Raw genomic sequence first — 14,208 nt, 5'->3', positions numbered from 1 at the left:
TCCTTTCTGAGTTGAGGATCCCATCTTTGTGGGAGAGGCAGCCACTGCAACTTGTCCCTGGTAGGTCATCCCAACCAGCAGCATCCAAAACAGTATACTTGTTGATGGGAACAGCCACAGGGATGCTCTGCTCTTTCTGTCTATACCCCTTCCCATTCCTGACAGTCACCCAGCTACCTGCCTCCTGACTTATAGGGGTGACTAGCTTCCTGAAACTCCTGTCTGTTTCTGCCTCAAAAGTGTTCCAGAGTTCATCCAGCACCTGCTCCAGTTCCCTAACTCAGTTTATCAGGAGCTGCAGCTGGATGCACCTTTTACAGGCATAGTCATCAAGGACAAGTGTACTGTCCCTAACTTCCCACATCCAGAGCACACAACTGCCCTAACTGCTGCCTTCATTACCTACTCCTAAGTTAATTAAATTAAAGGAACTTACCAGCCTTACCTCTCTGGAAGCAAACTCTTCCTCAGTCACTACTCACTGACCACTTCAGTTACCCCTCCTTATATTTGTCCCTGCCAATTACCTTAATACACACTCCCTCTACTCAAGCACTCAACACTCTGTTTAACCCTTCAGTTGCCCTCCACTTATTAAGCTTTTTAAATACACTCACCGCACCTGAAAGGGAACTGCTGCTCCAATGGCTCCCGGGCTGCTTCTATAAAAGAAAAGCCCGCGAAACACAAGCTTTTTAAATATACTCACCGTACCTGAAAGGGAGCTACTGTTCCAACAGCTCTCAGGCTGCTTCTGTAAAAGAAAAGCCCATGAAAAACACAAGCTTTTTAAATATACTCACCGTACCTGAAAGGGAACTGCTGCTCCAACGGCTCCCGGGCTGCTTCTGGGCTGGTACCTCATCAGCTTTAGGTACACCTAATGCTGCTCCAGCATGCACCTCTACACTCCTCATTGAACCTGCTTGACTGTAATTGTAGAGGGAGGGATATGCCAGGCCATTGTAGTGGTGAACAGTTCTGATGTTGATGTCCACATGGATGCCCAGTTTGAGCTGTTGGATCTGTTCTGAGTCTAAATCATTTAGCATGATTGTAGTACCACATAACACAATGGAGGATATCTTGGGTGTTGAGGACGGGACTATGTTCCACAAGGACTGTAGTGGTCACTTCTACCAATGTTGAACTGGATACATGCATCTCCCACAGGTAGATCGGTGAGGACAAGTCATGTGGGTCTATCCCCCTGTTAGTTCAGTCTGGCATCTGTGTCTTTCAGGCCTTGGTCAGTTCAGCCAGTGGTGGTGCTGCCAGCCACTCTTGGTGATGGACATTGAAATCACCACCCAGAGTACACTCTGTACCCTTGTTACTTTCAATGCTTCTTCCAAGTGTTATTCAACGTGAAGGAGCACTGATTCACCACCTGAGGGAGGATGGGAGGTGGAGATCAGGAGGAGGTTTCTTCGCCTGTGTTTATAGTATCAGTCTGTCACCCATGATGACAGTCTGTAACACTCTTGTAAGCTGGTGTCAGACAGTTATTGTTACTATAGCATCAGTATAACTCAGGTACAGGTCTGCAATGTGATTATAACTGTATAGTAACCTCCTGCTTTCTCTGCAGTGGTGGACGGGAGATAACAGTGAAAGGCCAACGATTCCATTTGATACAGACTGTCCTCATGGTGGTCAAACACACTGGAAGTGCTCAGTCGGTGAGCTTCTCATTCTGGTTGAAAATAAATGTCACACAAACTTGTCTTATGTGGGTATTTGAGTTTACTGGGATAGTTATTGACATGAATATGAAGTGTTTGCACAACTTGAACTCTGTTCTTTTAATGGTTCGGGCTATGGATGTATTTGATTAGTTTGTGTCCGAAGGAACTGGTGCAGGTTTCAGTGTTTTAAAAATGATTTTCTGAGGTTAAACCTCAAAGGCTTTGCTTTGAAGGAGTGAGTACTCCTTTTATTGGTGTATGTGTTCTTTTTAATGGATGAGGAGGGTACATCCAGAGAGTTGTGACAGAACACTACACAGACAGGCTAGTGACCAAGGTATCCCACACCCCAGCTTATGACCTTTGCAACTTTTCCCCTTCAACTGCTCTATAGTCATGGAGTCATACAGCACGGAAACAGGTCCTTTGGCCCAACTGGACCATGCCAACTAAGATGCCCTTCTAAGCTGGTCCCATTTGCCCACATATGGTCCATATCCCTCTAAACCTTCCCAATCCATGTACCTGTCCAAGTACCTTTTAAATGACCACTTTTTGGGTGAAAAAGTTGCCCCTCAGGTTCCTATTACATGTCTTAAACCTATGCCCTTTAGTTCTTGGTTCCCCAACCCTGGGAAAAAGACTGTGTACGCATTGACCCTATCTATGCCCCTCATAATCTTATACAACTCTATAAGGTTGCCCCTCATTCTCCTACACTCCAATGGAGAAAAAGTAAGTCCAGCCTGCTCAACCTCTCTCCATAACTCAGTCCCTTGAGTCCTGGCAATATCATCGTAAATCTCCTTGGCACTCTTTCCAGTTTAATGGAATCTTTCTAAGGCAGGATGACCAAAACTGAACACCAATATCTTGTACAATCGCACCATGACCTCCCAACTTCTATACTCAGTGCCCTGACTGATGAAGGTCAGTGTGTCAACAGCTTTCTCCACCACCCTGTCTACCTGTGACGCCACTTTCAGGGAACCATGTACTTGTACTCATAAGTCCCTCTGTTATTTCTTCCTGTTCATGTAAATTTGTGAAGTAAAGGCACTAGTTTTCCATTTAATGAGACAAGTTTTCTTTGTGTTTTTCAGAGATGTGTAGTTATGAACGATTCTGTTCTCATCTGCCTGTCTCCCACCTATTCAGTGTCCACAGTGAATGTTCATTTCCATATTAATGGGATCCTCTACCAGGAGCCTCGAACCTTGTCACAGACTGATATAGGGTTCTCTATGGAATATTTCAGTGACCCACAGTTCTGCCGCAAGGAAAAGTTTATCAAACACCATCAGGGAGAGCCCCTCACTCTGGTGATTGAGGTAAGTGATCTATGCAATCTGACCATGACACACCCCTACTTTATTGAATACAAACCCTGTTGGAAATCCACCAACCAGCTGCCGCACGTGGAACTCATTAATTTCATCATCTTTCACCATTTCCGTCAACTACAATGTGATCCCACCACCAGCCACATCTTCCCTTCTCCACCCCTTCCCAGGGACCACTCTCTCTGTGACTTCCTGTTTCACCCATCCCTCTCTACCCATCCCTCCTCATCCCCTTGCACTTGATGCACCATAGGAGGTAATAGTCTGCATTACAGCAGAGGAAATGCAGGATGCATTAAAATTTATGAAGGTAGACAATTCCCAGGGCCTGATCAGGTATATCCAAGAACACTGTGGGAGGCTAGAGAAGAGATTGCGGGGGCCCTGGCTGAGATATTTGCATCATCGTTAGCCACAGGTGAGGTGCCGGTAGACTGGAGGGTAGTGAATGTTGTACCTTTATTTAAGAAGGGCTACAAGGAAAATCCTGGGAACTGTAGAGGGCAAATTACGACGGGAGCTAACAGCTGCTGTGGGCCAAGTCTATGTCTGACATGGGTGAGTTGATCAGAGTTCAGGATTGGCGTGTTCCAGTAGGGTGTAAGGACAAGGATGGTAAGGTAAGGGAACCTTGGATGACCCAAGACTAAATTTAATCAGGAAGGAAAAGGAAGCATACATAAGGTTTAAGAAGCTAAAATTAAACTGGGCCCTTGTGGAATATAAAGATAGCAGGAAAGTGCTCAAGCAGGTGATTAGGAAGGTCAAAAGGGGCCATGAAATGTCCTTGATGAGCAGGGTCAAGGATAATCCCAAGGCATTTTATACTTACATTAAGAAAAAGAGGATAAATAAGGAGAGGGTAGGTCCAATAACAAATAAATAGAGGGAATTTGGGCTTCAAGTCAGAGCAAGTGGCTGAGGTACTAAATAACTACTTTGTGTCAGTATTTACTAAGGAGAAGGATTTGAAAACAGAGTGGGGCATGCTAATGTGCTGGGACATCTTGAGATTAAGAAGGAGACAGTGCTGGGTCTTCTGGAAAGCATTAAGGTGGATAAGTCCCCAGGGCCTGATGGCATATATCCCCGAATATTGAAAGAAGTAAGTGAGGAGATTGCTGGGACTTTGACAAGGATCTTGGTGTTCTCACTAGCAACAGGCAAGGTCCCGGAGGACTGGTGAGTAGCAAATGTTGTGCCTTTGTTCAAGAAGGGAAATAGGAATAATCCAGGCCTCATGTCAGTGATAGGGAAGTTATTGGAGAGAATGCTAATGGATAGGACTTTTCAGCATTTGGAAAGGCATGGCCTGCTTAGGGACAGTCAGCATGGCTTTGTGCAGGGCAGGTCATGCCTTATAAACTTAATTGAGTTTTTTGAGGAGGTGATAAAGGTACTTGATGAGGGTATGGCAGTGGATGTTACCTACATGGACCTTTGTAAGGCATTTGACAAACTCTTTCATGGTAGGTTGATTCAGAAGATAAGGATGTATGGGCTCCAGGGTAAAATGCAAGTTTGGATTCAGAACTGGCTTGCCCATAGATAGAGAGTAGGAGTGGAAGGCTATTATTCCAGCTGGAGGTCCATGACCAGCGATGTTCCACAAGGATCAGTGCAGGGACCTCTGTTTGTGATATATATCAATGATTTGGATGAAAATGTAGATGGGTGGATTAGCAAGATTGTGGATGACACCAAGATTGGAGGAGTTGTGGACAGTGTAAAGTCTATCAAAGAATACAGTGGGATATAGATCAGTTACAAGTATGGGCAGTGAAGTGGCAGATGGAGTTTAATCCAGGAAAGTGTGAGGTGTTGAACTTTGGGAAGTCAAATGAAAGGTGAAAGTATACATTTAATGGTAGGCTTCTTAGTAGCATTGAGGTATAGAGGGATCTTGGTGTCCAAGTCCATAGTTCACTGAAAGAGGCTTCTCAAGTGGATAAGGTGGTAAAGAAGGCAAAAAGAATGCTTGCCTTCATTGGTAGGGGTGTTGAGTATAAGAGTAAGGAAGTCATACTGGAGCTATATAAACCTTTGGTCAGAGCACACTTGGAGTATTTTGTGCCGTTCTAGTTGCCCTATTGTAGGAAGGATGTGGAGATTGTAGAAAAGGTGCAGAAGAGGTTTACCAAGATGTTGCCTGGTTTAGGGGGTATGAACTATAAGGAAAGGTTGAACAAACTTGGGTTGTTCTCCTTAGAGTGTCGGAGGCTGAAGGGAGCCTGAGAGAGGTTTTTAAAATTATCAGAGGCATAGATAGGGTAGACAGTCAAAATGTTTACCTCAGGGTAGAAATGTCAAATACCAGATGACGTGCTTTTAAGGTTGGTGGGGGGAGGGGGGAGTTTAAAGGCAATGTGAGGGGCGAGTTTTTTATTATGCAGAGAGTGGTAGGTACCTGGGTTACCAGGGGTAGTAGTGGAAGCAGGCAGGTTGGTGGATTTTAAGAGGCTTTTAGATAGACACATGAATATGAAGGGAATAGAGAGATATGGATGATACACAGGAGGAGGACATTGAGTATAAATTGGCATCGTGGGTGAAATGGCCTGTCCAGTGCTGTACTGTTCTATAGACCAGTAAGTCTAACATCTGTGGTAGGTAAGTTACTGGAGATGATTCTGAGGGATAAGATAGACATACATCTGGAAAGATGGGGGTTGATTGGGGTAGTCAGCATAGCTCTTTGTATGGGAGATCATGTCTTACAAACTTGATTGAGATTTTTAATGATGTGACCAAGAAGGTCAATGAGGCCAGGGCAGTAGATGTGGTCTTTATAGATTTCAGTACGGTCTTTGATAAGGTTCCATGTGGTAGGCTGCTCTGGAAGGTTATAGATAGTTGGGGAGAGCTGGCTAATGGGATACGCAGTTGACTTGATGATAGGAAGCAGAGGGTGATGATAGAAGGTTGTTTCTGGAACCGAAGGCCTGTGACTAGTGGTGTGCTTCAGGTGCATTGTTGTTTGTCACCTATATCAATGATTTGGATAAGAATGTACAAGGTATGGTTAGTAAATTGCCAGATACACTAAAATAGGTGATTAGTGGCAGTGAAGAAGGTTATCAACATTACAGGGGGATCTCAATCAGCTGGGTAAGTGGGCCGAGGAATGGCAAACGGAGTTTATTTCAGATAAGTACGAGATGTTACATTTTGGAAAGTCAAATCCAGGTAGGACTTTCATATTGAACAGCAGGGCCCTGGGGGTGTTGTAGGACAGAGGGACCTTGGAGTTCAGGTACATGGTTTCCTGAATGTGGAGTCACAGTTAGATAGAGCAGTAAAGAAGGCTTTTGGCACGTTGGCCTTCATCAGTCAGGGCATTGAGTATAAAAGTTGGGAGGTCATGGTGCAATTATACAAGACGCTGGTGAGGCCACACTTGGAGAATTGTGTTCAATTTTGATCGCCCTGCTATAGGAAAGATGTTATTACACTGGTAAAAGTGTGGAAAAGATTTACAAGGATGTTGCCAGGACTTGAGGGACTGAGTTATAGGGAGAGGTTGGACAGGCTGGGACTTTATTCCTTGGAGCATAGGGGACTGAGATCTCCTTGAGATGTATAAAACCATCAGGGCCGTAGCTAAAGGTGAATCCGTTCAGTCTTTTTCCCAGAGTTGGGGAATCAAAAACTAGAGGCTTAAGGTGAGAAGGGACTGATTTATTAGGAACTTGAGGGGCAACTTTTTTACACAAATGGTGCTATGTATGTGGAATGAGGAGCCAGAGGAAGTGGTTGAGGCAAGTACAATAACAACTTTTAAAAGATAATTGGACAGGCACATGGATAGGAAAGGTTTAGAGGGACATGGGCCAAGCATGGGCAAATGTGACCAGCTTGGATGGGGCATCTTGGTCAGCATGGACCAGTTGGGCTGAAGGACCTGTTTCTGTTGTGCCGTATGACTCTATCACCCACCTGCCTCTAATCTCCCTCTGTCACCACCTCCCCCCCCCCCCCACCCGCCCCCAATCCCCATCTGGCTCCATCAGCCCTCACTTCATCTAGATCCACCTACCAGCCCATCTCACCCCTCCCTCTCACCTATTTATACTGGCTGTGTCCCCTCTCAGTGCTGATGTAGGGTCTCGACATTCGTCGATCTTCCCTTTGCCTCCACAGATGCTGCTCGACCCATTGAGTTTTTCCTCCAGCAGATTTTGTGTCACTCCAGCTTCCAGCATCAGTAGTCTTGTGTGTCTCCTGTACAACCACCTTCTGCTACTGACCAAGGAATGCTGTGTCATCAGACAAAGGAGGGCTGTGCCTTCACCTCCTGCTCTGTTATATCATTTTCTAAGAAGAAAGACAGGCAGGACACCTGTTCCCAACAACTGCCATTTCAGCAGTGAGCAAGGGAGAAGGAGAGTCACCCAGGGTACCTCCTCCTGATCACTGCCCTGGGAACCCTGAGAGAGCGGAGAATCAACTGATTTTCTACCATTGGTCACATTTCATGGATCACAGAGTTAGAGAGACATGAAATCTGTCCCTTCTCTCCTCTCTCTCTCTCTCCTCATTGAGAGAGAGGACAAAGAGAGGGAAGAGTGAGGGGGTACACCCTCATCACATCCCTTCTGCTCTCTCTGCATTCTGTCTGCCTTCTGCCCCTTCACACTCTCCTCCCCCTTGTTCATAACTGTTGTAGCCTATGACTTCTCCCTCAGACCCTTCATTAGGAACTTACTCCTTTCACAGAAGACACCAGACAACTTGAACTTGGCTCCTGAGGAATACAAAGTGATGATTGGCCCTTTTCCATGTGACATCTATGTTGTTAAGGGAAAGATTCATTGTACCGTGAATGTCTCAATCGACTCTGATGAACGGCAGTTGCCTGTCATGGTAAGTAACAGGAAGTTAGATCAACTGTAAATCTCCATCATGAACCACATGCAAATCTTAGGTCACAGGGGGTGACAGCCTGATGCTGGGCTGTCGGGGGAAGCTTCAGACTGCACTGTGGGGTGGTTGGACGTGAATATGGTGCTGCTGTCTCAGCACGGACCTTGCGATCATGGCAAACAAAGAAAACTGGACAATTTTCCCAGCATCACTTGCATGAATCAGTTTACACAGAAGGCTTTCCATTCACTGGGCACTACGGACTCTAAGAACAAATGTTTTGTCAGCCCATGTGCCCTCTTCTTTTCCCATCACACTCTAAGTTTATCCTCACAATTTCCTCGGACTGCCTGTGTCCATCATTTGTCTAGATGGTGGCAACAGTTCCGAATGACCACAAAGTCTCACGAACAGCAGTGAGACTGATGACCAGCCCCTGGGTGGGGTCATGGTGGTGGGACCATGTCCTGGGTTGGGGTCACAGCAGTGGGACAGGGTCCTGGGTTGGGGTCACAGTAGTGCGACAGGGTCCTGGGTTGGGGTCACGGTGGTGGGACAGGGTCCTGGGTTGGGGTCATGGTGGTGGGACAGAGTCCTGGATTGGGGTCACGGTGGTGGGACTGTGTCCTGGGTTGGGGTCACAGTAGTGCAACGGGGTCCTGGATTGGGGTCATGGTGGTAGGGCAGGGTCCTGGTTTGGGGTCATGGTAGTGGAACACGGTCCTGGGTTGGGGTCATAGTGGTGGGATCAGGACTTGGGTTGGGATCGTGGGTGGTGGGACTGGGTCCTAGGTTGGGGTATGGTGGTGGGACCAGGACAGGGTCCTGGGTTGGGGTCACGGTGGTGGAACATGGTCCTGGGTTGGAATCAAATGCAGATTGGAGTGATGTGAATGCTCTAGATTCATAGAGTCATACAGCACAGAAACAGGCCTTTCCACCCACTATGTCAATGCTGACTATCAACTACCTGTTTATCAACTAGTGGCAGGCATGGTAGTGTAACAGTTAGCGTAACGCTTTACAGTGCCAGTGACCCGAGTTCAAATCCAGCCACTGTCTGTAAGGAGTTTGTACGTTCTCCCCGTGTCTGTGTGGGTTTCCTCCGGGTGCTCCAGTTTGCTCCCACATTCCAAAGACGTACGGGTTAGGAAGTTGTGGGCATACTATGTTGGCGCCAGCAGTGTGGCGTTTCGATATGTGTTTCGATGTACATGTGACTAATAAAGATCTTATCTATCTTATCTATACTATTTCCATTTTCCAGCTCTGGGTCCATATCTTCCCAGGTGTTTGCGATTCAAGTGCTCATGTGGATACTTCTTAAATGTTGTGAGAGTCTCTGCCTCCATGAGCTCCTCAGGCCACGATTACAACCACTCTCTGTGTGAAGAAAGTCCTCCTCAGATCCTCCCTGAACCTCCTTCCCCTTACTCTAAAATTACACACCCTAATTTTACAGCCTCTCTGCCATGGGGAAATGTTTCTTACTGTTTACCCTATCTATAATTTTCCCATTATAATCTTCCCTTATAATTTTGTACACATCTATCAGGACCCCGCTCAACCTCCTCCGCTCCAAGGAAAACAATCCCAGCCTATCCAGTCTCTCCTCATAACTATAGCACTCCATCCCAGGGAATGTCCAGGCTGAGTCCTTCCAGTATTTCTGTTTTTGTTTCAACATCCTGATGAATCTTCTCTGAACCCTCTCAGTGCAATCACATCCTTCCTATAGTGTGGCAACCAGAATTGTACACGGCAGTCCAGCTGTGGTCTAATCATGTTTTATAAAGTTGTACCATAACCTCCCTTCTCATATATTCTATGCCTGGCTAATGAAAGCAAGTATCCCGTATGTCTTCATCACCACCGTATCTACTACCTTCAGGGATCTTTGGACTTGTACATGTAGATCCCTCTGTTCCTCAATACTCCCTGGGGCCCCACTATTCATGGTGTATGTCTTATCCTATTAGACCTTCCAAAATACATCGGGATTAAACTCCATCTGCCAATGCTTTGCCCAATTTACCAGCTGATCAATATCATGCTATAACCTAAGACTGCCCCACTATCAGCAACTCCACCAATTTTCCTGTCATTTTTTATCTATAACATTTTTAGTAAACCACTTATAGTGGGCCTTCCCTTTGGAATTTTGCTTTCTCCTTAGAGTCCCAGTTGCTGGCCCACAACTCACAACTGGAAAGCCTGGAGCAGCAAGACCAGAAGAGGCGGCTGGTTGTAGCTGTGGGCTGGGCATCTCCCACCTCCCCGTCTCAATACATGCTGGATTTGTGTGTAATTCCTTGGCATTTTTATTCATACACTTTGTGGGTGTTTCTCCCAAAGTTCTCATTTATTGCCATTTCCCAGTGCCCTGTCTTCTACCTGTCTTTGTACGTTCTGCTCTAGGTGCGAGTGGGGAACTACAATGAGACAATTGCGATGGTGCAACTGGGAGAGAGTGAGACTTCGGTTGTGATATCGATCGTGGTCTGCCTGTTACTGCTGCTGGCTTGTGGCATCGGTAAGAAATTCACATATCTTGTTTGTGGACACGTCTCAGTGAAAGTGCCCGGAAGCTACTCAATTCAGCCCAGACATATTATGTGCACAGTGCAGACCATGGCTCAAGGATTAATAGACAAGGCTGGAAACACTCAGCAGATTGAGCAGTGTCTGCAGAGAGAAACAGTTCGTGTTTCAGGACTGGAACTATGGAATCTGAACAGTGAAATTTGGTTCAGCCAACTTACCTCCCCCACCTCACTCCCACCTACCCCCTCACTCCCACCTCCAACCTACCCCCTCACTCCCACCTCCCCTCCTCACTCCCACCTCCCCTCCTCACTCCCACCTCCCATCTACCCCTCATTCATATGCCCCTCCTCAATCCCACCTCCCACCTCCCCCTCACTCCCACCTCCCCCTCCTTCCTCCCTCCTCACACCCACCTCCCTCCTCACTCCCATCTCCCCGTCCACCCTCACTCCCCTTCCCTCCTGTCTTTCCTGCATACTGGGTTATGGGTTTCCTCCGTCTCCCCTGGTTCTTCCTCTCTCCTGGGGATGGTCCGCTCTCCACAACTGGTGGAGCCTCTCTCCCCATGGAAGCAGTTTTGCTGACCCAGCTCCACCTTCAGCTGCCCCTCTTTGTGGAGAACTTGCAGGACTGTGGAGAGAGGCGGTGGGGGGGGGGGTGCACGGGGGGGGGGGGGGTAGTGGGACCTGCTAGATTGCACAGATCCAGTATGGAGTTGATGGGCTGAACAACCTCCTCCCTATTGTAACCATTCTGTGTTTCCTAGCCTTGGTCATCTTCTGTACAAAGAGTCGACGAGCAGAGCGATATTGGCAGAAGACCCTGATTCAGATGGAGGAGATGGAGGCTCAGATCAGGGAGGAGATTCGAAAAGGTATGTGCCTTGCCTGTGGCCACACCGGCTCCAGGGGAACAGTGGACCATGGTCCCATTGACTGGACAACAAGTGACCTGTACCTGTTCCAGACGGGATGTTAGTTTGACACAGCTACAAAAGTAATCTTCAATCACAGTGTATTCATATATATTCATATATTATATTCATATATAAATACACAGTAGGCATTTTATATTTCAGATGTTCAACAGTACTGAGCAGGCTAAAGCATTGTTTCAGATTTTTATGTGTATAATAATAGGCGGAAGCAAAGTAGGATACAAGTGAAGTTGTAGGTTAATTGGCCACTGTAGGTTACCCCTGGTGTAAATGGGTGGCTGGGATTCAAGGAGGGGTTTGTGGTCATTTGTGACGGCAAATAGGTTACAGGGAAATATGTGGGGGAATGGGATTGAAGGGATTACTTTGAGAACGGCTTAGACTCAGTGGGCTGAATGGTCTCCTATGCCATGAAAATAATATGATAAATATGAAACGTGAACCAAAAGCATCTCCAGATTCTGTTGGCGAACTCTCGGAAAGTCTGGACCACAGTGAAGATTAGAAGCCTGTTAGGGCTGAGGTGCAGCATTGCACCTAGGAAAGTTGAGAAGACGTTAGACTAATGGCACAGCCTTGCTTGGCCCCAGTCTGACATGGGAATAGGCCTGTGGTGGACCCATTGGTTGGCAGATGTAGAAGGGACACGTCTCTGAAGGATGCTCCATAATTCCCCTTGGTTGATGGATTCAAAAGCTTTTGTAACGTCAAGGGAGGCCGTGTGCAGTGGCTGGAGCTACTCCCTGCATTTCTCTTCGAGTAGGTGCACGGTGAAGAACATGTCCACCAGATGCTCGGAATGCACACCACAATTTGGACCCTGGATGGAGGCATTTGAGGAGAACCCTGTCAATAAACTGCACTGTGACAGACAGCAGGGAGACCCCCTGCCTCTCTATAGTTACCATTGTCGAATGTCTCCTATCTTGAAGGCAGCCATCATTAGGGCATTTCTGAGATGCTCCAGCATGTCTCCCCCATTCCAGACATGAGAGGTGAGGGCATTCATTTACCACAGGAGTACTTCGCTGGCATGTGTTTGTACCTCAGCAGGGCTTGGGTCTGCTCCAGAGACCAGTGTAATCAGCTATGGATGGCCACTTCTGTCCTTGCTTTAGTCAAAGACTGAGTCTTTGTGTCTCCTTCCAGAGGTGCTGACTGCCTCTCTGCCCTTGATAACCTCTACTCAGCAAGGTGGGTCCTTGGGTGAGCAGACTGTAGGTGAGCAATAAAGAATCTGCACATAAAATTAAATTGATAACTTGATTTATTATTGTCACATGTACTGAGGTACAGTGAAAAACACATTTTGCATGCCATCCATACAGATCATTTCATTACAACAGTGCATTGAGGTAGTACAAGGGAAAACAATAAGAATGCAGAATAAAGTGTTACAGTTACAGAGAAAGTGCAGTGCATGCAGACAATAAGGTGCAAAGCCATAACGAGGTAGATTGTAAGGTCAAGATTTTATTTTAACATAGTAGGGGACCATTCAAGAGTCCTATAACAGTGGGATAGAAGCTGTCCTTGAGCCTGGTGGTACATGCTTTCAGGCTTTTGTATCTTCTGGGGAGAAGAGAGAATGTCCGGGGTGAATTTGAAGTAGGGAGAGGTTAAAAATGTCCACAAATGCCCCCGCCAGCTGATCTGCACAGGATCTAAGGACACGGCCAGGGACACCATCTGGGCCAGATGCTTTGCGGGTTCACTCTCCGCAAGACTGATTTTACGTCTGCAACAGTGACTGTGGGTTCAGGTGCATTGGAGGCTGTCGGGATGGGTGGTGAAATTCCAAAACCCTTCTGTTCAAAGCATGCATAGAATGCGTTAAAGCTCATCAGGAAGGGATGTGTTGTTGTTGGTGATGCTGTCCAACTTCGTTTTCTGGCCCATTATAGCATGTTAACCCTGCCACAACTGAGGGCTGGTCTGGGACTCTATCTTGGACTGGTATTGTCTCTTGGCATCTCTGAGAGCTTTACGGAGGTTATATCTCAATTTCTTGTATCAGTCAGTGTTACCTGATTTGAATACCACAGTCCTGGACTTGGATCTTCAGGTTAATCCATGGTTTCCGGTTTGGGAACACCTGGATTGTCCTGTTTAAGTAAACAGTCCTCAACACACTTGCTGATAAAGTCCGTGATAGTGGTGACATACTCATCTAAGTTGTCTTTGAACGTGGGCCAGTCTACCGTCTCAAAGCAGTTGCGTCAAAGCTCATCTATTTCCTCAGACCAGCACTGTATGACTTTCCATACTGGATCTTCACATTTCAGTTTCTCATGTTTCATTATGGATCTGGCACATCCTCCACCAACAACCAAGGTCCCCGGCAACACCCTGGGGATCACTTTCCGTTTCTCAGGAGCTGCATCTCACTGAAAGTAACATCAATGGCAGAATTACACTGGATTGTATGTGAAAATGGAACAGAATTACTTGAAAAAGGTGCAGAAAAGATTCACAAGGTTGTTTCTAGGATTCAAGGGCTTGAGTTAGAAGAGACTGGATACACTGGGCCTTTTTTCCCTGGAGTGAATGAGGCTGAGGGGTGACCCTATAGAGTTTTATAAAATCAAGAGGGGCATTGATAAGGTGAATGGTCACAGTCTTTTTCCCAAAGTAGCGGAGTCGAAAACTAGAGGCGGGTACAATTACAATGCTTAAAAGACATTTCAACAGGTGCATGGATTGGAAAGGTGTAGGGGTCTGAAGGGCCTGTTTCCGAGCTGTATAACTCTGTTGTGATTCTAATTGGGTCAATTGACCTCACCTTTCCAGCATTTATGCTTCATGAGTGTCCCTTCTTCTAAATCTATTT

General features: G+C 46.6%; 1 protein-coding gene across 2 annotated transcripts in view; it reads left to right on the top strand.

Annotated features, from left to right (window-relative positions):
- Positions 1-14,208, top strand: part of plxnd1 (plexin D1) — a 121,629-nt gene that overhangs the window by 77,804 nt on the left and 29,617 nt on the right. Inside the window, exons 17-21 of one of the 2 annotated variants that reach the window (XM_052018330.1) lie at positions 1,592-1,682; positions 2,792-3,019; positions 7,751-7,894; positions 10,313-10,427; positions 11,208-11,315. In XM_052018330.1, coding sequence (XP_051874290.1) covers positions 1,592-1,682; positions 2,792-3,019; positions 7,751-7,894; positions 10,313-10,427; positions 11,208-11,315 — 686 coding nt within the window. Of the gene's footprint in view, positions 1-1,591; positions 1,683-2,791; positions 3,020-7,747; positions 7,895-10,312; positions 10,428-11,207; positions 11,316-14,208 lie in introns of both variants that reach the window. The other variant, XM_052018329.1, reaches the window with a different exon arrangement.

The sequence above is a fragment of the Pristis pectinata genome, chromosome 6 (genome assembly GCF_009764475.1).
Source record: "Pristis pectinata isolate sPriPec2 chromosome 6, sPriPec2.1.pri, whole genome shotgun sequence".
NCBI lineage: Eukaryota > Metazoa > Chordata > Chondrichthyes > Rhinopristiformes > Pristidae > Pristis > Pristis pectinata.
This window is presented reverse-complemented; position numbering and strand designations above follow the sequence as displayed.